At 53.2% G+C, this 22,437-nt stretch overlaps 3 protein-coding genes across 6 annotated transcripts; 2 read left to right on the forward strand and 1 right to left on the reverse strand.

Annotated features, from left to right (window-relative positions):
- Nucleotides 1-1,985: 1,985 nt before the first annotated feature.
- LOC121097029 (C-type lectin domain family 4 member G-like) lies at nt 1,986-6,044 on the forward strand. Of its 4 annotated transcripts, none has more exons than XM_040613750.1 (9): nt 1,986-2,148; nt 2,420-2,539; nt 2,721-2,819; nt 3,056-3,106; nt 3,213-3,302; nt 3,708-3,821; nt 3,939-4,090; nt 4,811-4,944; nt 5,551-6,044. In XM_040613750.1, exons 1-9 carry the CDS (start codon nt 1,992-1,994, stop codon nt 5,681-5,683), a joined length of 1,050 nt encoding a protein of 349 aa, XP_040469684.1. In that variant the 5' UTR covers nt 1,986-1,991; the 3' UTR covers nt 5,684-6,044. The 4 variants fall into 4 exon arrangements, with proteins under 4 accessions (XP_040469684.1, XP_040469685.1, XP_040469686.1 ...); XM_040613751.1 differs by having other exon boundaries at nt 4,811-4,920; XM_040613752.1 differs by having other exon boundaries at nt 2,444-2,539.
- A 543-nt stretch (nt 6,045-6,587) lies between these two features.
- On the forward strand, nt 6,588-10,852 carry LOC121097104 (hepatic lectin-like). The gene is made up of 10 exons (XM_040613858.1): nt 6,588-6,757; nt 7,112-7,162; nt 7,753-7,872; nt 7,991-8,041; nt 8,147-8,272; nt 8,672-8,734; nt 9,440-9,529; nt 9,732-9,901; nt 10,341-10,450; nt 10,717-10,852. Exons 1-10 carry the CDS (start codon nt 6,682-6,684, stop codon nt 10,850-10,852), a joined length of 993 nt encoding a protein of 330 aa, XP_040469792.1. The 5' UTR covers nt 6,588-6,681.
- Nucleotides 10,853-13,120: 2,268 nt separating this feature from the next.
- On the reverse strand, nt 13,121-22,327 carry LOC121096907 (adhesion G protein-coupled receptor E3-like). Its single transcript, XM_040613535.1, has 16 exons — nt 22,259-22,327; nt 21,468-21,518; nt 21,144-21,284; nt 20,920-20,993; nt 20,180-20,272; nt 19,487-19,637; nt 19,164-19,280; nt 18,889-19,055; nt 18,125-18,295; nt 17,804-17,998; nt 16,612-16,847; nt 16,383-16,449; nt 15,793-15,884; nt 15,516-15,684; nt 15,338-15,433; nt 13,121-15,135 (listed from the first exon to the last, which is right to left on the reverse strand). Exons 1-16 carry the CDS (start codon nt 22,290-22,292, stop codon nt 15,082-15,084), a joined length of 1,908 nt encoding a protein of 635 aa, XP_040469469.1. The 5' UTR covers nt 22,293-22,327; the 3' UTR covers nt 13,121-15,081.
- Nucleotides 22,328-22,437: the final 110 nt, after the last annotated feature.

Below are 22,437 nucleotides of genomic sequence, written 5' to 3' on the forward strand. Positions count from 1 at the left end.
CCCGCCCGGGAATGAGCCGCCGAGGGGAACCCGGCTACAAACCGCGCCTGGTGCGCAGTGAGCCAATGGGCTGGCTCGCCGGTGGTTGATGGACAAGCCGTCCTTCCAATCAGATTCAAGGAGATGCCTTTCCCCCTGAGGGGGGGTGGGCACCGCCTTGCCGAGAGGCGAATGGCAGGCGCAGGTGGTGATGATGGATAGGTAGAGAGGCCAATCGGCTGCCCCATCTCGCTTGGAGTGGCATCTGGCTGACAGGAGAGGACAACAAGCCCCGCCTCTTCAGCGAAAAGGTTGGATTTGATTGACAGGAGTACCTACCAATCGCTGGCGCAGGAGAAGGTGAGGCAGACTATAGGAGCACGCACCCCTCCAGCACAGGTGGCTGTTCCCGCCTTCCTAGGGAGATTGAGGCTCTTATTGGCTGATGGCAATGATAGGCAGACACCTCCACCTATGGGGTGTCGAATAACGGATAGCTACTCTGTGAAGAGGGGTGCAGGGCGGAGCTGCCCTCCGTTACCTCAGGGCGGGCAGCCAGATAGCAGGGCTCGGGATGGGGGTCCCCGGTTCCTTGGGGACAAGGATTCAGGGGTTCCTGGTCACCCGAAGATGGGGGTGATGGGGGGAGGGTGTCCCCCGTTCCCACAGGGGCCTGGGTCTGGGGGTCCCCGGTTCCCTGGGGCTGGGGCGTTGGGGTGACCGGGGACCCCCATCCCATGGGATTCCAGGGATGGGGACACTGGGGGCTCCTGGGATCCCCAGCAATGGGGACAAAGGGCCCCAGCTCCCCAGAAAAGGGGGTGACAGGGGTCCCACGTTTCTCAGGGATTCGGCTCTTGGGGCAGCAGGGGTGCCCAGTGATCCCAGTTCCCCAGGGACAGGGGTTGGGGCGGGGGGGCGGGGGGGTGTTGTCCCCAAAGGACAAGGGTGATAGCGTGGGGGGTGTCCCCAGGGACGGTCACGTGGGACACTGCGGGTGCTCCCAGGGCCTGGGGGTTCTGAGGCGCTGCGGGAGTCGTTTTTAACCGTGCTGAGAAGTGGGATGTTTTTGGAGCTTCAAGGGATTTTTCAACCGATTTTTAAAACTAAAAAGTCAAAAAACCCTTAAAAAGGTTAAGGACGTAAGGGTGCGGGAGGTTTAGGGGTGGGAGCTGGCGCTTCTGGTCCTCTCGTGACTTTTATTTCACTTTTCAATTCTTGCAGCTTAAAAAGCTCTGTATTTTTTTTATTTTTTTTTTTTATATTAAACCTCTTCCCTTACCACCAGGACAAACCGCGCGCTGGCAGCAGAGAGGGGAACCACCACGAGAATGCATGGCCCAAATTCACAGCGTTTCGACTCAAAACCAACTTCGGTGTCTCTTGGAAAGTGCCAGAGAGCCAAGGGCATGAGCGGTCACCCCGGGGAGAAGTTTGGCCTTGACTTCCCCTAATTTTGGGATCAAAAAAGGGGAAATCGGACAAAAGGAGGAAGCTGTTTGCTTCAAGAGCAGGGGAACCCACGTGAGGGATGTTCGAATTCTGGCTGCGTGTGCTCTTCCCAGGGTGCCTCTGTGAAATTCAGCTAAAATTCATCAATGGTGAAGTTATTTGTCAATTTTTACTTCCGTTTTTTGTGATAGCTAGCCCAGTGGATTCCTGGCTTGAATCCCAGAGGGCGTTTGGCAACCAAAAAGAGTTTTTCAGAGGAGTAAAGGAAACGGTGCCTGAAAAAAATGAGTATTTTCCCCATGTGAAGTTTCTTCTGTTAAAAATGCGAGAGATTATCACAAAAACTGCCTCCTCGGGCAGGTGTCAGCCTCGTTTCAGGAAAGCAGAGTGTGGTTTTGAACCAATTCTTCTAAAAATCAACAGAGAAGGGGCTGTAGCATGTGGTGAGGGGTGGCCCAAGCACATTGGCCACTCCAAGCTCCTGAGTGTGCAGATTTTTTTTTTTTTCCCTAGGAAATCAGAATTATGAAATGTAGGCGTTTCCTTCTCCCCAGGACGTGATGACGCATCTTCCTCACCATATAAAATCAGGGAGATGCCAAAAGGAAGGGCCAGAGATGTCACAAGGCGATGGTGCCCTTGGCACCTACGAGAAATGGGATTCCACCGAGACGATGGAGTTGGAGAAGCGAGAGCAGGGGAGGGCACCTAAAGGAGGTACTGGGGTGAAGGACCAGCTCTGGGGATCCAGAGACATGGAACTGGAGGGTTTAGGCTCTTCAAACCAGTCTTTCTCCAAAGCTCTAGCCAAATTTTGACACCTGGTTCTTCTGTTGGGTCGCAATCTAGGAAAAAAGGTTTGAGTGTGGAGAACGGGGTGGTGGAGCCACTCGAGGGGTTGTTTTGGGGGGGATCTCTCCTCTTTGTGCTTTCTTTAAGAAAGTATCTGTTGCGGGGGCTTATTTGGGGCTGCATCACCCTGTTTCAGCCTTGGCAATACCGTCCATCCCAGCCTCATCTCTGGAGAGAGCCATCATGCTGCTGTACATTCTTCTGGCCCTCACCATCGTGATTTTCATGGCTCTCACCATCGTGAACATCCAGAGAGGTGAGTCCACCATGTGCCCCTCGCTCCGATCGCCAAGCATGGGGTGGGCATGGTTTGGGGGGAAAAGACCCACGGATGGAGCAAAATGTGGCTCTGAGTTAAGATCGAAGGTCCTTTGTGCAGCCCATGAGCTTGCCAGGGCTGAATCCGGAGCAAAAGTGATCTTGTCCTCTTCCCCCAGTATCTGCGATGTGGGAGGTGTTGGAAGAAGCCCGAATGCGGAGCGAGAATAGCCACACGACAGCATGGCACAATCTTTCAGAGGTCCAGCACACCCTGGGTACGGCGTCTCACCCCAAAATGGCTCTCTGGCAACTGCTGCCCTCTCAATACCTGCACAATTCCCCCCCCCCCTCCCCGTCCCCCCGTCCCCCAGCGCTTCCCAGGGTGCTTTTTCCAGCAAAAAAAAAAACCAAACCCAAAAAACCAAACCCACTTTCCATCCAAACCCACTTTCCATCAGGACAGAGATGGTCAGGGCTTGTTTTGAGCTTTCTCCTTTTATTTTCCTCTTAGATAAACAGCTCTCTGGCGAGCTCAAGGCAATTCACAGCCAGTTTCTGAACGGTATGCCAAAAAAAAAGGTGGTTTTGGGGAAACTTGGGCAGAATCCTGAATTCTGAGGGCAGGCAGTGGTGAGATGGTGTCAAAAGTGGAGTTTTCCTCCTCACAGTGTCTCGAGAAGTGGAGAACATGGGGTGGAAGGTGACACAGTGCAAAGCAGAGTGCGGGAAGGAGCTGTCGAATCGCCTCCAAGCCCTAGGTGAGAGCCTGATTTTGATGGAAAATCATTAAATTCAGTCTTTCTCTTCAATTCCCAAAACGCAGTATTGGGTAGAGGCTCTGAAGATTCCTAAATGATGCACTGGGAGCACATGAAGCCAATCTTAATGAGTTTGAGCTGCCATGAAGTATAATGTTAAAGGAAAAAAGCTTTTCTTACTCTGTTGATAAACGCAATAAAAAGCTCATTTATCAAGAGGGTTCTGAGGTTTTACTGCCTGAATTTTAACGACTGGTAACGCACAGCGGGGGAACACACAGTGAAAACAGCGGTGTAAATTGGGACGGGAAGGACAAAGGGAAGGGAGACAAAATTGGGGGGTTTTTTTAGGTCTTTGTGGCAGCTAAATTTACCTTTGATTCTCTTCGATTCTCTCCCCGGCAGAGGAGAAGGATGTGCTGGAGCCGGTGCAGCGGCAGCTGGCGGAGATGAAGCAGGAGCAGAGCCGCACGTCGGCGCTCCTCGACACGGTGCTGGAGGAGGCGCGCAACCTCTCAGGTGAGGCTGAGCCTGCCAGCATCCCCCTGTTCTTGCCCACAATTCTCCTTTTTTTTTTTTCTCTTCATATATTTCTAATCCCCCCCCCCCCCCGACCCCGCCTACGTTTTCCCTTAGGAATTCTCTGCACGAGGTGTCCTGATGGCTGGCAGCAGTTTGCCAAAACCTGCTATTTCTTCTCCTCCTCCACCAAATCCTGGCAAGCTGCTAAAGAGTTCTGTGCCACCTTCGATGCCCACATGCCCGTTGTCAACACCGAGCAGGAAAACGTAAGCTGAGAAATCCCGTAAAAAGATAAAACCCCACCACCAGATCTCAGGAGGTTAGAGGAACGTTAGACTCCCATTCCACAAACGGAAAGCTGGAGGATCAGCAATTCAAGACTGCCTGTGGAGCAGGGAAAACGCAACTGGTTGAGGGTGCCACTTGCTTCTGAAGTCATTTGGCCAAATTGCATGAATCTGTCCTCAAAATGGATTTTTTGGGGGGGAAAAGCTGGGGGGGGGAGCAGCTGCCCCTGGGGCTACAAGTGGGTACAAGAGGCGCTCACCTGCATTTGGGGTGGATACACCATGGCTCCATGTTGATCTCTCCTTGTGATCATATAGGAATGGCAGAAATTATAGAATTAATTACAGAAATATAACCCAAACTCGCACAAATTAGCATTTCTACCCCAATTTAGCCACTCCCTGCCTCCTATTCAGGAGGGTGCTTTCACCAACCTGGCTTTGAAAAAGCACATTAGGTCTGAAAATAAGCTTTTTCTTCCAGATATTAGAAATTTCAGCTCTTGTTTTCCATATCTGATGGGAAACGCTGCATTTTTTGTCATATTTGTGGCACATCACTCTTGTTCCCTGCAAGAGATGGGCTCCCTGATGTCACAGACTGCCAGCCCTGGCCTCGGCGCCACTGAATCCCTTTGCTGTCACCTTCTGCTTCTCCTCCTGATGTTTGTTTGTTTGTTTTTTTTCCCCCATTTGCAGAAATTTCTGGCAAATCACATCATGGAGAATCGGGTGTTCTGGCTGGGCCTGAGCGACATGCACAAAGAAGGCGACTGGCAGTGGGTGAACGGCAACTCCCTCTCTCTCTCGTATGTTTTTAGCCTCATCAGAGGGTAAATTGCCCCCAAAAAACAGCTCTCTTCTCCCTTAGCCCATTTTTTGCTCAAAAATAAAAAGGTGCTGCACCCTCATTAGGGCACGTCTGCTCTGGTTTAGTGATTAAAAGGGACAAAAATAAGTTTTGTGCTGCCACGGCACTTGAAAATGCCGCGTGGAGTGAAAGGTAAGAGGAGCCACCCTGCTGTGGGCAAGATTTTGGCTTTTCTCCCCAAATACGCTTTGGTTTTGGGGCTGAAAACCACAGGGGGGAACAGCCAAGACCGTGCACCTTGAGGCAAGGGGGCTATTAGAAAAACGGATCCCCTCACCCTTGGGATTTTGGGGAAAACGCCGTGATGGAAGTGGAGCTGCCTTCCTGCGTTAAACAGGAAAAAGGGAAAAATCACTGAAATAGCTTTGCTGCATGAAATGGGAGAGGAGGAATTTTTGGGGGGTGTTGCCCTCCTTGGGAGATGCTGCTGGGCCACTGTGCTCTCCCCTAAGTAAAAAAAAAAAAACAACCAAAAAAACCCACCAAAAACCAAAAACGCCCAAACCCCAAAAGTTCCCAAATGGAGAGCTTCCCACCCAAATCTTTGTGCCCTCCTGCCTCTCCACAGGTTCTGGAACAGCGGGGAACCCAACAACGTGGGCGACCACGGCGAGGACTGTGCCACCATCTTTCCCAATGGCCGCTGGAATGACGTTTCCTGTTCCAACGCGGAAGCCTGGATCTGTGAGCGCAGCTGCTAGCGCCTCCCCTTGCCGGGCTTAAAAATTGGGAAAAACAATAAAAAAAACACAACAAAACCACGTTGGGTTGAAAACATGAGGCTCTGGGGGAAAGAAGTGTCCAGAAATACGTATCCTGCTTCCCAAAAGCAGGGTGCGGAAAATGGGCACGGCGCTGTGGTGGAGGGGTTGCCCAGTTAAAAGGGTCACTCTTTGGTGAGGGGTGGTTTAAGATTTATATATATATATATTTTATTTTTTTTGGTGTTTGTTAACGTTTTGCGAGCGGTTTCCCTCTTGTGCCGAGGCTCGACATGTATTGCTTGCCGGTTAATCGGGGGGAAAAAAAAATAATAATAAAGCTCTATGATTGCAATTTGAAGTCATGTAAATTGAGTCGACGTGGCGCTGAGGAGTGCCCTTTTTCCCAGGGTTTAAGTAGAAAAAAACCCCAAAAAGGGAAGAGAGAGCAGGGTGTGTGTTTTCAGGGCGCATATGCAAATCCCTGACTCGTGGGTGCTGAAGCATGACGCCTGTTTTGCCGAACGCCTTCGCTGCCGGATTCTCCTCCTGGCAGTGGCTCTGCTGGAAGATTTGGGATTACCCTGGTGCGGTGGTTAAGATCCGTAGGTGCCACTGTGGTAGTTTTATGGATAATCCCTAAAAAGTTCTCCAAATCCAAGCGGGAGCTGCCAGCTCTCACGGCCTCACCGTTTCCCCACCGCCAAAACCAAACTGGTTGAATTTGGGGATGATGACTGCCATGGTCGGCTGAAAAGGCATATCTTTTTAATTTTTTTTTTTTTTTTTTTTTTGCATGGGGAAAGAGCGCACTCTCACTCATTTCACCACCCATTTGCATGTCACTGCTGCCATGGCACGGAGAAGGAACCGAAACCTCCGGGGCCTAACCGCTGGCCAAAATGGAGTGCCGGAGGTGGTGAGGGGTGTGCCGCGGTGTGTGCCGAAGGGTTGAACTCCCCACCTGGCGCCTGCGCGGCTGCTTTCGCCGACAAAACATGGCTCAGCAGGAGACCTATGGCAACTGGTTGGGTCCCCCACCGGCACCCGGCAGGCGGCTGGTGAGACAAGCAGGTAAAATTGGCGGTACCCCCCAGCTCTGGGTCTTTAGCGTGTCCTTGGCATGTGTTTTTGTGGCCAGTGGGTGCCTTAGTGAAGCGTGGCGGTGTCTGACTACGCCGGTGTCATACGGAGCAGGGCGAAACGCTTTTGGGGGGTTCAGGGTCATGTGGGTCCCACTTTATGCCCAGAAGCCCCTAAACCTCCAGGTCTGGCCCCAGTTCAGGTGTCAACTCTGTGTTGGGCCTTATAAAAACATCATCCCCTTCCCCACCGGCAGCGATGGGGTTAAAAGAAGCGCTGGTGGTGGTTTTGGGGATCATCACTTTATCTTTCCCCCTTTTTTTTTTTTTTTTATTTTTTTGGCAGGAATTTACTCAGTTGCTGGGAAGATGACACCCATGGGTGACTTCAGACCGGGTAAGTCACCATTTTTTATTTATTTATTTTTTCGCCTTTTCAGGCTTTTCTGTAGTGCAGATGGAAAGCAGAACTCCCCGAGGTGCCTCCCCCAGGCCAAACTGGGCTTCGTCTGCAGCTCGGTTGGTCAAACGCGTCTCGCTAAAAGCGGCGTTTCTCCCGATTTCATTCCTGCTATCAAACGAGATCAAATAGCCCCAATGGTACCCTGAAAGTCCACAGTGCTGGGATAGAAACGGAATTTATCATTCTGCCTGTGCTCTCGGAGCTGGTGCTTGCACCTTCGCGGGCTCAGATTCATCCCGTCGGTCCTGTTCATCCCTGCAGAGAGCGTCAAACTTCCACAGAATTTCTTGGATTTGCGGCTGGGGGCAGAATTCAGCTCTAAAAAATTGTTATACGTAATAAAATCAATATTTATTGAGCGAAGGGTGCAAAACTCTCGCCAGAGGAGCTGCGGATTTACCAAAGGGGAAAGGGGAATTGTGGGGTTATTTTTATGTTTTCCAAAGAATCCAGCTAATCATTAACAGACAGGATTCCCAGTTGGCCTAAAATGCTGATTATCACCCATTTTTCTTCTCGCACAGCATCCCCGGACAGCTTTGAGGATGATTATGATGATGTGTCCCTGTCGGAGTCGGATCGTGGCCACAGTCGGCCGGTGACCGATGAAGATCTGCAGAACCAGAGGAGCAACAGAGGCACCGGTAGCACCCACCTCCTTTCCCAGCCTCGTGCGTGTGGTCCAGGACCTCCACAGGGCAGGATTTGGCCTGAAAACTCCCCCAAACCATCACCCCGTGACTCTTTCCTTCCTCCCCACAGGGGTTTACATCCTTGCGGGAAAACCGGCGTCTCCAAATCCTTCCCAAAAGGGTGAGTCACTCTTTGACGCTGCCACCCCGCACCGGCATCGGCAATTGGACCCAGACCCAAAAAGCTGGGATTCCTCCCCAATTTCTCCCACGCTGCTTTCCACAGGTAACCTGGAGCCCAGAGGTGGCAGGGGACGGAGCCGCAAGGTGACACCGGTGGCCATCCTCTACATCCTGCTAGCGCTGAGCTTCATTGTGTGGGTGCTGCTCTTTGCGCTGGCCATCATGAAGCGTAAGTGGCCTTGGAAGGGTCCTCACTGGGCTGCGAAGAGGTTATTTTGGTTAAAACACCCCCAAAAAAGCGCATTTTCACTATTAAAAATAACGCATGGCTTGTGCCCATGATGCTTTCGGTGTCCGGCCACGTGAAAACCACAGGTAAAGCCTGCGTGTTGTGTTTTGGTTTTAGTTCCACCTCAGTCCGTGAATTTTTAGGGTTTTATTCCCAGATCGACCCTAGTGCACTACACCTGGGTGCACTACACCTGCACTCCCCATTTGCTCCAGGGTGTAAATCCACTCCAGCATTCCCCACTCAGTCCAAAAAAAGCAGTAAATTAGGCAAATTCAGAGGCCACTTTCGATTCCTCACTATGATCCAGCTGTAGTTTTTCTTTCATTTTCGTTTCAGAGATGGAAATCATGGCAGAGTTAAAGCTCTTGAGGTCAAACTTCTCGGAGAATCAAGCTGGTGGTAGGTCCTCAGACTCATATCCCAGTGGTGAAGTTTAATGGTTATGGAGAGACACTGGTCTTTTGGCTCATTTCTGGCACCGGTTTGGCTTTTTGGTGTAAATTAAGGAAAAAAAAATAGCAAATTGTCTTTTCAAGTGGCTCCTGGTTCTGCTCTGTCTCTTAGTGAAGCAATGCTGGCTTCAGCTGACTTGTTTCTGATTCCCACTGGGAATTACACCGGGGTTATGGTGTGGCTCGGACACCGACTGAGCTCATGCCCCAATCCCAAAGGAATTAGCCCCAAAAGGGTGCAAGTAGGAGCGGATCTGCCTTTGGGTTACCATGGGATTTGTCCTGGTTAGGATCTTACAGGGGGGAAAATACACCATTATCTCCATTAAAGGTTATGGGAAGGATGTAAATCCTACAGAAAATTCTGCAAAAGTCAAATAAAACGGGCCAAATTCTTAACCGCTGCCAAACAAGTGATTAATTAAATTATATTCTGGGAGATATTGCAGCAAAATGTCACCCAAAGAGAGAAAAAAGCAAACTAGCCAGCGATGCAGGAGCTTTTGCACCCCTGGCTGAGCTTTCTACGTGTGCAAAAGTAACAAATCCTGGGGGAAAGAGCTCCAGATTTGGGTAAACTGAAGGGGAGAAGCAGGAAAAAGTGGGGGAGAACGGGGCTGGTGGTGGTCGCTCACCCCGCTGTGCTCCCCAGTGCGGCAGGAGCTGTTGGAGACACGACAGGAACAGCTGCGGATGCGGAGCGGGATGCACAATTATTACAAGGAATTGCAGGATATCACAGGTAAAGCCACTGTCTCCGTCTTGATGGTCCCTCAGTGTTGTGCACCAGGAGAGAAATCTCCGGATTTTATCCCAGAAAGGCTGCAGTGGTCTTAGGGATGGAAATGTGGGTGATGGATGGTATTTGGAGATGTCACCCCAGCAGAGAAAAAACAAATATTTTTTTTTTTTTGCCCGGTTTGGGGGCTTTCTCATCCTTCTAGCGCTGCTCTGCACGTCGGTGGCGGACAGCAAGAAGTGCTCAGTTGGCTGGAAGATGTTTGAGAAAAGCTGCTACTCCTTCTCGACGGAGGTGATGAGCTGGTCGGACGCGAAGGAGACCTGCGCCGACCAAGGCGCTCACCTGGTCATCATCAACTCCGAGCTGGAGCAGGTCAGGCAGCTGCTCGCCGGTGAAAAATAACCAGTTTCTTGCCTTCTGCAGTGCCCAAAATACCCCTTTTTTGAGTATTTCTGGGAGAATTCCTACTCTGACAAACACAGGAGTTCTCAACCCTTTTTTTTTATATTTTTTTTTTTGGTTTAAATTAACCAAGATTGGCCATCAGGCTCGGAGTAATTTGGAGGTGGAGCAAAGTGCTGATGGCCAAGCTGAATTCAGTCGATTAGCAAAAAAAAAAGTCAACGTCTCCTTTCTGGAGCGCTGTGTACGCCCTTTGCTTTAATATACCTGAGTTGTTCGCTATTTACCAAACCCCACCACTCGGCTATCACGGTGATGACCTCACCTTAATTACCGAAAGCCTTGAGATGCTCCATAGTCCTCCAGAATTATTATTTTGGGGCTGATTTAACCAATTCTGCTTTTCTAGAATTTCCTGAAGGATAATATTAACAACAGCAGCACGTACTGGCTGGGAGTGACGGATCAGCTGGAGGAAGGCACCTGGATCTGGATGAATGGTGAACGTACGAGTATTAGGTAAAAATTCCCCCCAGACTGGAAAAGAATCTGAAAATAAATGGAAAAAAATGAAGTTGACCCATCAAAACTTTGGGATTTTGTAGTTTTATGTCAGCCAAAGGGTTTACATTGGAAAAATGGTGTTATCTGAGCGTGTGGTAAAAAAAATAAAATTTTTTAGTGGTCTCCTTCCCTCAAAATACAAATTTTACCTCTTCCTGAGAGCGCTGCCCTTCCTGAGAGTTTTTATTCCTTTATTATTTTCTCTTTTCCTCCTTCTCCAGCTACTGGAACACATGGAAGGAGAACAAAGACAAGGACCAGAAGGACTGTGGCAGCATCGGGCCTGATGGCATCTGGAACGATGACAGATGCTCCCACTCCAACCACTGGATTTGCGAAAAGTCCTGGAATTGCTGATTTCAGCATTATTTTTTCCTGTTTCTGGACAATTTTCAATGAACCTGTTAAAAAAAAAAAAGTACATTTCAAACTTCCTGCTCAGGAGCTGGATGAACTCACGCAGCTTCAGGGGGATCTGGAGGCTCCACGCTCCCAGTTTTTGCCTAAAAAAGCTCTCAAAAAAATAGCAAAAATCCCTGGGACCCCCAAGACCCCCAAATTATGGGAAAGAAGGGATTTTCAGCCACAAGAACGATTGTAAAATGGTGAAAAACTCACTCACCAGCGCACAACTGGTGCTGGCTCTCAGCGTCACCAAAGTTCTCCTTCCCTCCCCAGCTCTGCTGACACATCGTGGTTTCTGCTTAATTCTCAGAAAATACAATTTCAGTAAAATTTAGGGTTCTTTCCCCCTTTCCAAAGACTTTTAACCATATTTATCCTTCCCTTCCCCCCCTGCACCAGCCCCCAGCCAAAAACCTCCCACCCACCCCCAAATCTCACTCGTACGTCACTGAATTCAGCACATTATCACCCAATAAAACTTATTATTTTTTTCCTAAGAAACGCAGCACGCACCAGTTGTTCTTTTTTTCGCCCCAAATAAATAAAATGGTCCCAGGCTCATCCCAGTGTCTGAAAATTTCTGGAATTGAAGGAATCCTGTTAAAACCGGGGAGTGATGTTAACACGTCTTTTTATAAAGGTTTATAAGCAGGAAAAAAAAAAAAAATGTTTTCAGGGAATTTATACGTTACCGATCGGCAGAAATGCAATGATTCATTACAAGTAATGAAATTCGCTTTCTGGGTTGAAAATTAACCGTGGGAGCTCCTGCCCTCCCTGAAAATTAGGAAATTTGAGCCAGGCTTGAGAAATTTGCTGGAAAATCGATTTGAAAAGGACCTGTGGCAGAAAGCGAAACTGGTTTTAGACTGGTTTGGGCTGTTTGTCACCAATAAAAAAAAACAACAAATTGACCGGTGGCAGAGCCAATGTGGAGGGATGCTGCTGCCTGCAATAAAAATGTGGGTTTTTTTAACCAAAATATGCGTTTCTAGCAGGGAAATAGTCTGGGAGGGTGGATTGTTGGACCTGTAGGCTCTGGTGATGGAGACTGGGGGTTACTGGGAGCGCTGGGGCTAAGTGGAACTGGGAGGCCTCTGGGAGCTAGGTTGGAGGGGTACTGGGAACAGGAACTGGGGGTTACTGGGAGGCACTAGGAGCTCTGGGGCTGGGGACGATACTGGGAGCACTGGGATGACCAGGCTGGGAGGTACCTGGAGGGCACTGGGAGGCTAATGGGAGAACTGGGGGTACTGGGCAAATACTGGGAGCACTGGGGCAGGGAGACAGCCCAGTCCCAGCGCTGGGGGGGGTACTGGGAACACTGGGAGGATGCTGGGTCAGGGAGATGGCCCAGTCCCAGCACTGGGGGGTGACTGAGAGCACTGGGGAAGGCACACTACCCAGTCCCAGCACTGGGGGATACTGGGAGGGCACTGGGACAGGGAAATGGCCCAGTCCTGGCACTCGGGGGGTACTGGGAGCACTGGGGCAGGGAGACAGCCCATTCCCAGCACTGGGGGGCTACTGGGGAGTGAACTGGGGCTGGGAAATGGCCTGGTCCCAGCACTGGGGGGTTACTGGGAGCACTGTGAGGGCACTGGGGCAGGGACAGTGTCCAGTCCCAGCACTGGGGGATACTGGGGAGGGAACTGGGACAGGGAAATGGCCCAGTCCTGGCACCTGGGGGGTTACTGGGAGCACTGGGGCAGGGAGAAGGCCCAGTCCCAGCACGGGGGGGTACTGGGCGCACTGGGAGGACACTGGAGGTGGGGGGGAGCACCCAGAGCCACCCCAAAGCCGCCATCCCTCCTTACCTCTCCTCAGCCTCCCTCGACGCCCCATTGGCTGAGCCGTGCTGCCCGTCTCAGCTCACAGCCAACCACCGCCCTCCCTGTGCTCCCGCCCCCATCTGATAGGATGGACCCCTCCTGGCACCACCCACCTCCCACCAATCAGGTCCTCCCTAGCACTTGGGGGCGGGAATTCAGACCCCCAGCACCATTGGCTGTTGCTCCTTGTCAATCAAGACTAGCAGGAGGATAATTGGCCTATTGGGGAAGGGAGGCGGGGCTTGTCTGGCTCAGGACCCACCCTCTCCTGTCAGGGGGGAGGCCTCACATTGGGATTGCAAGGCTGAGACCCCCAGGGGGGTCCCCCACCCCCTCCCCGGCCCCAGCGCCCCCCCTCCCCCCACCACAGCCACACTGAGGCCTGGGGGACAAGCCACGTGCCTTTAATCAGCTTTTTTCTACCCAAAAAATCCCACCAGAGCCTCAGGGCGAAGGAGGCCGGAGAAGGCCCGAAACAGGGCGATCCTGAGGGAAAACAGGTTGGGAAGGGGCCGTTCAGCAGGAAAAGGCTGGAAATGGGGCAGTTGTAGGGGGAAGGAGCTGGAAATGGGGCCTAACTGCTGGAAAAATGCGGGAAATGGGTCATTTTGTGGAAAAATGCTGGAAATTAGTCAAGCGCTGAGGGGGAAAATGCTGAAAATGAGTCGATCCTCAGGGAAAATGCTGGGAATGTGTCATTCTGCAGGAAAACAGTGGAAATGGGTTGGTCGTGGAGGAAAACAGCTGGAGAAATGGGGCAGAACTGCTGGAAAAATGTGGGAAATGGGTCGTTTTGTGGAAAAATGCTGGAAATGAGTCAAGCGCTGAGGGGGAAAATGCTGAAAATGAGTCAATCCTTGAAGAAAATGCTGGGAACGGGTCGGTCGTGGAGGGAAACAGCTGGGGAAATGGGGCACAACTGCTGGAAAAATGCGGGAAATGGGTCATTTTGTGGAAAAATGCTGGGAATGGGTCAAGTGCTGAGGGAGAAAATGCTGAAAATGAGTCGATCCTCAGGGAGAATGCTGGGAATGAATTGAGTGTTGGAGGGGGGAAATGAGGAAAATGAGTCAATCCTTGGGGAAAATGATGGGAAGGGATAGTTCCATGGATAAAAGCTGGAAGCTAGTCGAGTGTTGGAGGGGAAAATGCTGAAAATGAGTCAGTCCTTGGAGAAAATGCTGGGAATTGTGTCATTCTGCAGGAAAATCCTGGAAATGGGGCAATCATGGAGGGAAGCAGCTGGAGAAATGGGACACAACTGCTGGAAAAATGCGGGAAATGGGTCATTTTGTGGAAAAATGCTGGGAATGGGTCAAGTGCTGAGGGGGGAAATGCTGAAAATGAGTCAGTCCTTGGGGAAACTGCTGGAAACGTGACATTCTGCAGGAAAATGCTGGAAATGGGTCGCTCCATGAAAAAAGCTGGAAATTAGTTGTGTTGGAGAGGAAAATGCTGAAAATGAGTCGACCCTTGAAGAAAATGCTGGGAAGGGATCACTCAATGGAAAAATGCTGGAAATGCGTCATTCTGCAGGAAAATGCTGGAAATAGGGCGGTCATGGAGGGAAGCAGCTGGAGAAATGGGGCACAACTGCTGAAAAAATGTGGGAAACAGGTCATTCCATGGAAAAATGCTGGAAATGGGTCAAGCATTTTGGGGGTAAATGTTGAAAATGAGTCGATCCTTGGAGAAAATTCTGGAAATGAGTCAAATCTGCAGGAAAAGTACTGGAAATGGGACATTCCATGTAAAAATGATGGAAAACTGGTTTTTCCTTAGAGAAAGTGGTGGAAAAGGGTCAAGCCTGCAGGAAAAATGCTGGAAATCAGTCAAAACCATGGGAAGAACGCTGGAGATAGAATGGTCCATGGAAAAGGGACTCAGTCTTGGTGGAAAAATACTGGAAAATAGTAATTTCTTGGAGAAAATGCTGTAAATGGGTCAAATCTTCATGGAAAATGGTTGTTCATGGGAAAATGCAGGAAATTGTTCAGTCCTGGGTGGAAGCAGATGGATACAAATTGTTTCTAAGGGAAAATGCTGGAAAGCAGTCATTTCTGGGGGGAAAAATCTGGAACATGGGTCAGATATGTGGGGAAAAAAATGCTGTAAATGCCTTGTTCTGCCAGAAAATGCTGGAAATGGGTGGGACCTGTGGGGAAAATGCTAAAACCAGGTTGTTCTGCAGGGGAAAAAAAATGCTGGCAATGGGTCAGATCAGCAGGATGACTGGGAAAATGGGTTGGAATGACAGGAAATATGCTGGGAATGGGTCAGATGTGCTAGAAAACTGCTGGAAATGGGTTGGATGTGCTGGGAATGGGTCAGTCCTGGAGGCACCCGGTGTCACTTGTGCCACGTGGAGCCCTCGGTGCTGTGGCTGTTCGGCCTCTCCCCTTCCTGGGGGTGAAAAAGGGCCATGCTGGGGTGAAACAAGGACAAAACGGGGCAAGAAATGGGGCAGAGGTCCTGGTGGGACCCTCAAGCAGCTTCCCCCATGCCACCCCTGGCCTCCACCTCCTTTTGGTGTCCACTAGAGGACCCAGATGTTTGGGTGCCCACCCAGCACCCCACCGGGACCCAGATGTTTGGGTGCCCTTACCGTGACATAGCTGATCTGCATCTCGGTGGTGGGCATCTCATGGGGGTGCTCTCGTTGCCCCAGCACCCTAAACCAGCGCCGGTACTGCTCCGTCACCTGTGGATGTGACACACCGCTGTTTCCCAATTGTCCCTGTCCCCTCCCACACGTCCCATGCCTGGGTCACCCCCCGTGGTACCTGCCGGTTGAGGACGCAGTGCACAAGGAAGATGAAAGCTCCTTGTAGGCTGTTGACGATGGTGAAGATGAAGGCCACTACTATATTGTCCCCCTGCGCCTGCAGCAAGCCCAGACCCCATGTGCAGCCCAGGATACAGATCTGTGCCAGCGCCTTGAATGTCATCAGCCTGAAGGAATACCCATTTTGCTCTTTTTTTCACCCAAACCCCATCTCATATGCTCTTTCTTCTCCCCCAAAACCACTCAACCCATTCCCCACCGATGCAAAAACCCACCGGGTGCTTTTTAGGGCTGTGACATCAGCGTTGAGGGAGGAAAGTTTGTCCCGTAGAATCCAGAGGGTGGTGAGAAAAAATAACAAATTAACCTAGGCAGAAAGTAAAAATAATAATAATAATAATAATAATAATAATAATAATAATAATAATAATAATAATAATAATAATAATAATAATAATAATTCATTTTGAAAGACAGGGTGCTTGGGGTGGAAATTTGGGGTGGAAAAGGGTCAGTGTTGCAAAACTCTGTGCATGACCTTGACCGAGCGCACACAGCCTGTGGGATGTTTGCTTAACACCAGCCTTAAATATACATGTGAGTTTGCTCTTTTGATGCAGATCCCTAAAATCCCTCAATTTGGGGTCTACGGGGGCAGAACCATGGCCATAATTGTAAATTTGGGGTGGAAAAGAGGGAACAGGTGCCAAAACTCGTCATTAACGTGCCGTGGTGCAACCACTGCTGAGTGCACTCGGCCCGTGGGGAGTTTGCTTAATATTGTTATTAAAGGTAAGTTTAAATTTGCTCTTTTTTCCACCCAGTATTTCCCCTTTCTGCCTCCTTTCAGCAGCAAGATACCCACCAGGATGATGACACAGACAGGACCGAGGAAACTCCAGATGAAACCTCCCTTCATGCTCAGCCAGCAGCTAAAAAAAAAAGGGGGAAAAAGGAAATGATCACCAAAAGGATTTTGGTGGCATGAAAATACCCGCATCCGGATACAGCGGCGTCTTTTATTTTGGGATGATTTAAGCAAAATGCGTGATCCACTGATGATCCCACCCTGCCTGGGTGCTGATGGGACTCACTAGTGCTCAGTGCCGTAGCCACCAGGATGGACAGCGGCGGAGATGGCTACCACGATGGCCGGCATGCCGTAGCCTGCAGGGTAGATGTATCTTTTCCTGAAGCGACTGGCGCTGGTGTAGTTGAGGACGGTCAGGTTTCTGATGGTGAGGAAGAGGTGCAAACCCTCCAGGAACATCCAGGCGAAGCAGGCGAGGAAGAGGTAGTGGAGGAAGCCCGCTGTGATGGCGCACGTTAGCTGGATGGGGGACACCGAGGCTGTGGTGGGCTTCCTAGTGTCACCACAGTGTGGCTTGGGGAGGTGGTGGCATCTCTGGCACTTGGGGATGTTCCACATGCCTCCAACATGACCTCAAGGAACCTCAAGGAGGTGGAGATGCTTTGGGCTGGGGGCAGACCGGAGACCTCCAAATGTCCTGTTCAACCTTGGCTGTCCTGTAATCCAGGTGCTTTCACTCACCCAGGGAGAGAAGGGACCCAGCACCTCTGAGGAACCTCAACTAGTTGGATTCACTTTGAGTAGAGGTTGGTCTGGAGGCCTCCAACGATCCCGTTCGACCTAACTTATCCTGTAATTCAGGTGCTAACACCCACCCAGCGCAAGAAGGGAACGACACTCCATTCATTGGACCTGCTTTGAGTTGGGCTTGGACCAAACCTTCCAGCCTCAGTTATCCCATAATCCAGGTGCTTGTGTCCACTCAGCAGGAGATGGGACCCCTGGAAGAAGGTCTGCTGGAGCTATTCGAGTAAAGGCTACAGTCAAGAGCCATGACCGTGGAGACCCAGAGGAGCAAAATGAGATGCCAAGGAGCCCCCAGTGGCCCCAGGATGCTTCCTGAGGAGCTTGTGGAGATCCCAAGGAGCTCAAGGAGACCCTGAGGAGCTCAAGGAGACCCCAAGGAGCTCAAAGAGACCCTGAGGAGCTTGTGGAGACCTCAAGGAGCTCAAAGAGACCCTAAGGAGCCCCTGAAGGCCCCAAGGTGCTCAAGGAGACCCCGAGGAGCTCAAAGAGACCCCAAGATGCTCAAAGAGACCCTGAGGAGCCCCTGAAGGCCCCAAGGAGCTCAAGGAGACTCCAAGGAGCTCAAAGAGACCCTGAGGAGCTTGTGGAGACCCCGAGGAGCTTGTGGAGACCCCGAGGAGCCCCTGAAGGACCCAAGGTGCCCAAGGAGCCCCCTGAGGAACCTGTACCTGGTTGGTGGTGTGGGGCACGGCCACGAGGAAGAGGAGGTCAGCAGCAAAGAGGCAGATGCTGAGGTGCAGGTGGAGGGTGACGCTGACGCTCCAGAGTGAGCGGCACAGGAGGAAGGTGATGATGGCCAGGAAGAGGCAGCCCAGTGACACCGACATCCCCACGTAGGTCACCACCAACAGCGCATAGCTCTCCTGCAGGTGGCGTCACGTGTGTGACATCACGTGTGTCCCATCCGGCGTGTGGCCACACGTGGATGGTTGGGAGGGAAGAAAACCCCCAGAAAACCGGGTGGTTTTGGGGTGCAATCAGGATCTCACCCTAACGGGGTGGATGGCCATGAGGATGGCGAAGGTGGAGAAGTGGGTGCAGGCGCAGACGGAGCGGAGGTTGTCACCCCCGATGCGGGTGCAACCTGAAGGTGTCCAGTGGTTCTCGGTGCCCACCTTCTGCCAAGTCATGCAGTGCGGCTCCTCGCCCGCCTGCGGTGCCTGATGGGGATGTGCTTGAACGTGACTTTGCACCACGATGGGGATGCACCGAGCCCAGATTTGCACAAGATCTGGATTTGCATCATGACGGGAATGCACAAGACCAGATTTGCAGGAGATCTGGATTTGCACCACGACGGGGATGCACAGAGCCCAGATTTGCACAAGAACTGGATTTGCATCATGACGGGAATGCACGAGACCAGATTTGCACGAGATCTGGATTTGCACCACGACGGGGATGCACAGAGCCCAGATTTGCACAAGAACTGGATTTGTACCATGATGGGGATGCACCAGACCAAATTTGCACCAGAACGGGGATGCACGAACCCCAGATTTGCACAGGACCCAAATTTGCACCAGAATGGTGATGCACTGACCCCAGATTTGCACCAGGATGGGGATTCACCCCCAGACCCACAACCACCACGCTCCAGATTTGCCCTGTGGTGACACCAGTTGCCAACCCCACCATAATCCGGTCCAACGCACTTGCTGCAACAAACCCTGTGGTGCTTCCTCGTGCAAATCCCCACCCCGCGAGCCGCCCAGCAGCCCCCCCAGCCCCAGCACAGCCCCCCAGCCCCCACCGTGTGGTGCTGCAGGGTGATGTTGAAGGCGACTCCGAAGGTGATGTTGGGTGTCCCCATGGTGCCACCGACCACGCGGGAGTTGAGCCTCCCCTGGCGCAGCTCTGTGGTGCCACCCAGCAACTTCTCCACCTCCTTGTAGACAATAAAGGCCACCGCGTGCTTGCCTGCCCAGAGAACTGGGTCAAAAACCACCCCAAAATTAGCAAATTTTTGGGGTTTGGGGTTTTTTTTTGGATGGAACTTTTCTTGCAGCAGCAGCGTGGTGGCCATACCTGCCTGGGCATCGCTCACCACCTCCTGGCAACTGATGGTCAGGCTCTCCTCGCTTACCACCAGCATCAGCGTGGTCTGGGGGCAGCCGTCACTGTGTACCACCTCCACCACGGCCTCTGATTTGGGGTGAAAAAAGGCCTTTTTAGGATCTTTTGCCTGCCCTGGGTACCACTGTGCTCTGGCAGAGCCCTGGGGAAGGGATGCAGCGCTGTCAGCCTGATGGTCCTTTGAGGGCTGCGATGCTTTTGGGGGTGTTGCCATGCTTGCAGGGTGCTGGGAGGATTGAGGGGGCCCTCGGGGGCACCCATGGGTGCTGACGTACCCATGGTGGAGGTGTTGAAGCGTTGGGGGCCGGAGCCAGGGCGCTGGAGGGCTGCCTGCAGCACGAGGGCTTCGGTGCTCTGCAGCAGCAGCTCGGTGGTGGTGGAACGGAGATCCTTGAGGGCCTCTGCCTGCAGCTGGTTCAGCGTGTTCTGGGGAGGGGGGGGGGAAAAGCGGGGCACACGTGTGTGGTGGGGCACACGCGTGTGGGAGGGTTGTTCGAGGATGCACATGAGTTGAGGTGCATGCATGCGCAGGGGTGCGTGGGTGCAGGGGATGCACATACATGTAGGGGATGCACATGCATGTAGGGGATGTGCACACAGCTGCAGGGGATGCACATGCATGTAGAGGATGTGCATGTGTGCAGGGCATCCACATGCATGCAAGGGATGCACATGCATGTAGGGGATGCACACACTTGCAGGGGATGCACATGCGTGCAGGGGATCCACATGCATGTAGGGGATGTGCATGTGTGCAGGGGATGCACATGCGTGCAGGGCATGCACACGCGTGTAGGCTGCACATACGTCAGGGCTGCCGCAGGGTTGCACATGGGAATACATACATGTACAGGGGGTGGACGCAGGATGCACACGTGCAGGGGAAGCCCACGCGTGGGGGATGCACGTGGGGTTGCACATGGTGCGTGCAGGGGCGCAGGTGGGGTTGCACACGCGTGTGCGCTCACCTGCAGCTTGGCTGCCGTGGGCTGGGTGCAGGCGGCGTCCAGGAGCTGCTGGGTGGCCAGCAGGCGGGCGCAGGAGGTGGCCCCCGCCGGGCTCTGGGGGGTGGGGGTGGGGTGGCCACCGGCTGCCTGCCCTTCCCTCCCGGGGGCCAGCCCACCCTCCCTCTGCCCACCCCTCTGTCCCTCCCCAGCTCCCCCTGCCCCTCCCTCCCTCCCCCTCTGCCCCTCCACATCTCCCTCCATCCCTTCCCACCTCCCTCCCTCCCCACCTCCCCATATCCCCCTCCATCCCTCCCCATCCCCCTCTGTACCTCCCCATCCCCCTCTGTACCTCCCCATCCCTCCTCCATCCCTCCACATCTCCCCCCCCCCCCCGCCCCTCCACATCTCCCTCCATCCTTTCCCATCTCCCTCCATCCCTTCCCATCTCCCTCCATCCCTCCCCCCCCTCCATCTCTCCCCATCTCCCCATATCACCTTCCAGCCCTCCCCACCTCCCTCTCTCCCTCCCTCTCTCCCCCTCTCTCCCTCCCCATCCCCCTCTGTCCCTCCCCATCTCCCCCTGCCCCTCCATCCCTCCACATCTCCCCCTCCATCCCTCCACATCTCCCCCTCCATCCCTCCCTCCCTTTGTCCCTCCCCATCCCTCTTCCTCCCTCCCCATCTCCCTCTGCCCATCCCTCCCTCCCCCCCACCTTTGCCCCATCCCCCACCTTGCTCCCCGCCCCTCCCAACCCCCCCACCTTGGGGTCTCTGCACGCCCTTCTGGCCTCCTCCAGGATGGGAAATTTACAGGACCCTACTTTGGGGTCAAGCGCTGCGGATTTGGGTCAGTGTGGAGGGTGTGTGTGCCCCATCCTGCCCTGCCTGTGTGGCTCTGGGGGGGCTCAGCACCCCCAGAATGGGGGGGGGGGGAAAGGGGGTAAAGGGTTATGAGGGGATAAAAGTGGGGTGTTTGCCCCCTTACCCTGGCAGGAGATGATGGAGTTCTGGGCGATGGGGGCCGTGCCGGGGGGGCACCCACAGGCCCAGGCTTTCCGCTCCAGACTCTCCACCCACTGATGCAGGCAGCAGCTGCTGGTGGAGCAGAAGTGGGGACCACAGGACACTGGGGGGGGGGACAAGGAGGGGGACGTGGCGTGGGGACATGACCCAGATTGGAATCTGAACCCCTGATCCCCTGTGACCGCCCCCCCCTTGCTCCCCACCCTTCACAGCCCCTTACAGCACCCCCAAACCCCCATCAGACCCCCCCCCCAACCCCCATCAGACCCCCCCCCCCCCAACTCACGTCTCTGGTCACCCTCAGTGGCAGGGAGGTGGCTCAGGAGGTGGCACAGCACTGTGGGGGACACGGGGGGACATCAGCACCCTGGGACTCGCCCTTCCAGAAGTGACCTCCCCCGGATCAAACACCCCCCACCCGCCCCCCCCCCCGCCTAGGGCTCAAACCCCACTTTTGGGCTCAAACCCCATTATCAGTCCCAACCCGCCCCCCCTTTGGGGGCTCAAACCTTAATTCTGGGGGCTCATCCTTCCCCCGTCAGGGTTCAAGACACCCCCCCTCCCCTTTTGGGATTAAACATCCCCTTTTGGGGCTCCCTGCCCCCATCAGGGCTCAAAAATCTCCTTTGGGGGGGACAAATCTCCGCTTTTGGGGCCAAACCCCTGCTTTTGGGGTCCATCCTACCCATATGAGAGCTCAGAACCCCCTTTTGGGGGCTCAACCCCCCCCCCCCCCCAAAGCTCAAACCCTTCTTCTTGGGGCTCAACCCTCCCCCCCCCCAGGGCTCAAACTCTTTTTTTAGGGGCTCTGCATCCACCCACCCCCCCAGGCTCAAACCCATCATTTAGGGGCTCAGCCCCCCATTTCAGGGCTTGACGCCCCCTCCCCACTCCAAAAACACCATTTTGGGGTGATTTCGAGCCCTTTTGGGGTGATTTTGAGCCATTTTGGGCTGTTGGCACTGCAGCCCTTACAGCCCCAACCTACTTCCGTTCCTGCCTCAGTTTCCCTTTTCCCATTTCCCTCTGTTTCACCCCAAAATACCCTCTGGGGGGGGGGGAGGGAGCACAACTTACCCCAGAGGCACGCGGTGTGGGGGGGGTATCCCATGACAGGACACAGGACAGGGGACGCAGTGGCCCCAGGGTGCCGGTGACAGAGGGGAAGTGGCCCTGAAACCACCGAACGGCCCCAAAAAACCGCTTCCCCCCCCCCCCCCCCCCCCCATTGCTCCCTCCCCACCCCCCTCCCCAGC

The sequence above is a fragment of the Falco naumanni genome, chromosome 13 (assembly GCF_017639655.2).
Source record: "Falco naumanni isolate bFalNau1 chromosome 13, bFalNau1.pat, whole genome shotgun sequence".
Classification (NCBI taxonomy): domain Eukaryota; kingdom Metazoa; phylum Chordata; class Aves; order Falconiformes; family Falconidae; genus Falco; species Falco naumanni.

What these genes read in the sequence shown, in the direction of transcription:
- LOC121097029 (XM_040613750.1), top strand. Translation starts at nt 1,992, where the DNA reads ATGACGCATCTTCCTCACCATATAAAATCAGGGAGATGCCAAAAGGAA. An exon ending in GGGGAGGGCACCTAAAGGAG is followed by an intron (nt 2,149 to 2,419) that starts GTACTGGGGTGA and finishes ACCCTGTTTCAG; the next exon opens with CCTTGGCAATACCGTCCATC. An exon ending in AGAGGTCCAGCACACCCTGG is followed by an intron (nt 2,820 to 3,055) that starts GTACGGCGTCTC and finishes TTTTCCTCTTAG; the next exon opens with ATAAACAGCTCTCTGGCGAG.
- LOC121096907 (XM_040613535.1), bottom strand. Translation starts at nt 22,292, where the DNA reads ATGGGATACCCCCCCCACACCGCGTGCCTCTGGG. An exon ending in CCACACCGCGTGCCTCTGGG is followed by an intron (nt 21,519 to 22,258) that starts GTAAGTTGTGCT and finishes TGTCCCCCACAG; the next exon opens with TGCTGTGCCACCTCCTGAGC. An exon ending in CCACGGCAGCCAAGCTGCAG is followed by an intron (nt 19,638 to 20,179) that starts GTGAGCGCACAC and finishes CCCCCTCCCCAG; the next exon opens with AACACGCTGAACCAGCTGCA.
- LOC121097104 (XM_040613858.1), top strand. Translation starts at nt 6,682, where the DNA reads ATGGCTCAGCAGGAGACCTATGGCAACTGGTTGGGTCCCCCACCGGCA. An exon ending in TGCGCTGGCCATCATGAAGC is followed by an intron (nt 8,273 to 8,671) that starts GTAAGTGGCCTT and finishes TTTTCGTTTCAG; the next exon opens with AGATGGAAATCATGGCAGAG. An exon ending in TCAACTCCGAGCTGGAGCAG is followed by an intron (nt 9,902 to 10,340) that starts GTCAGGCAGCTG and finishes CTGCTTTTCTAG; the next exon opens with AATTTCCTGAAGGATAATAT.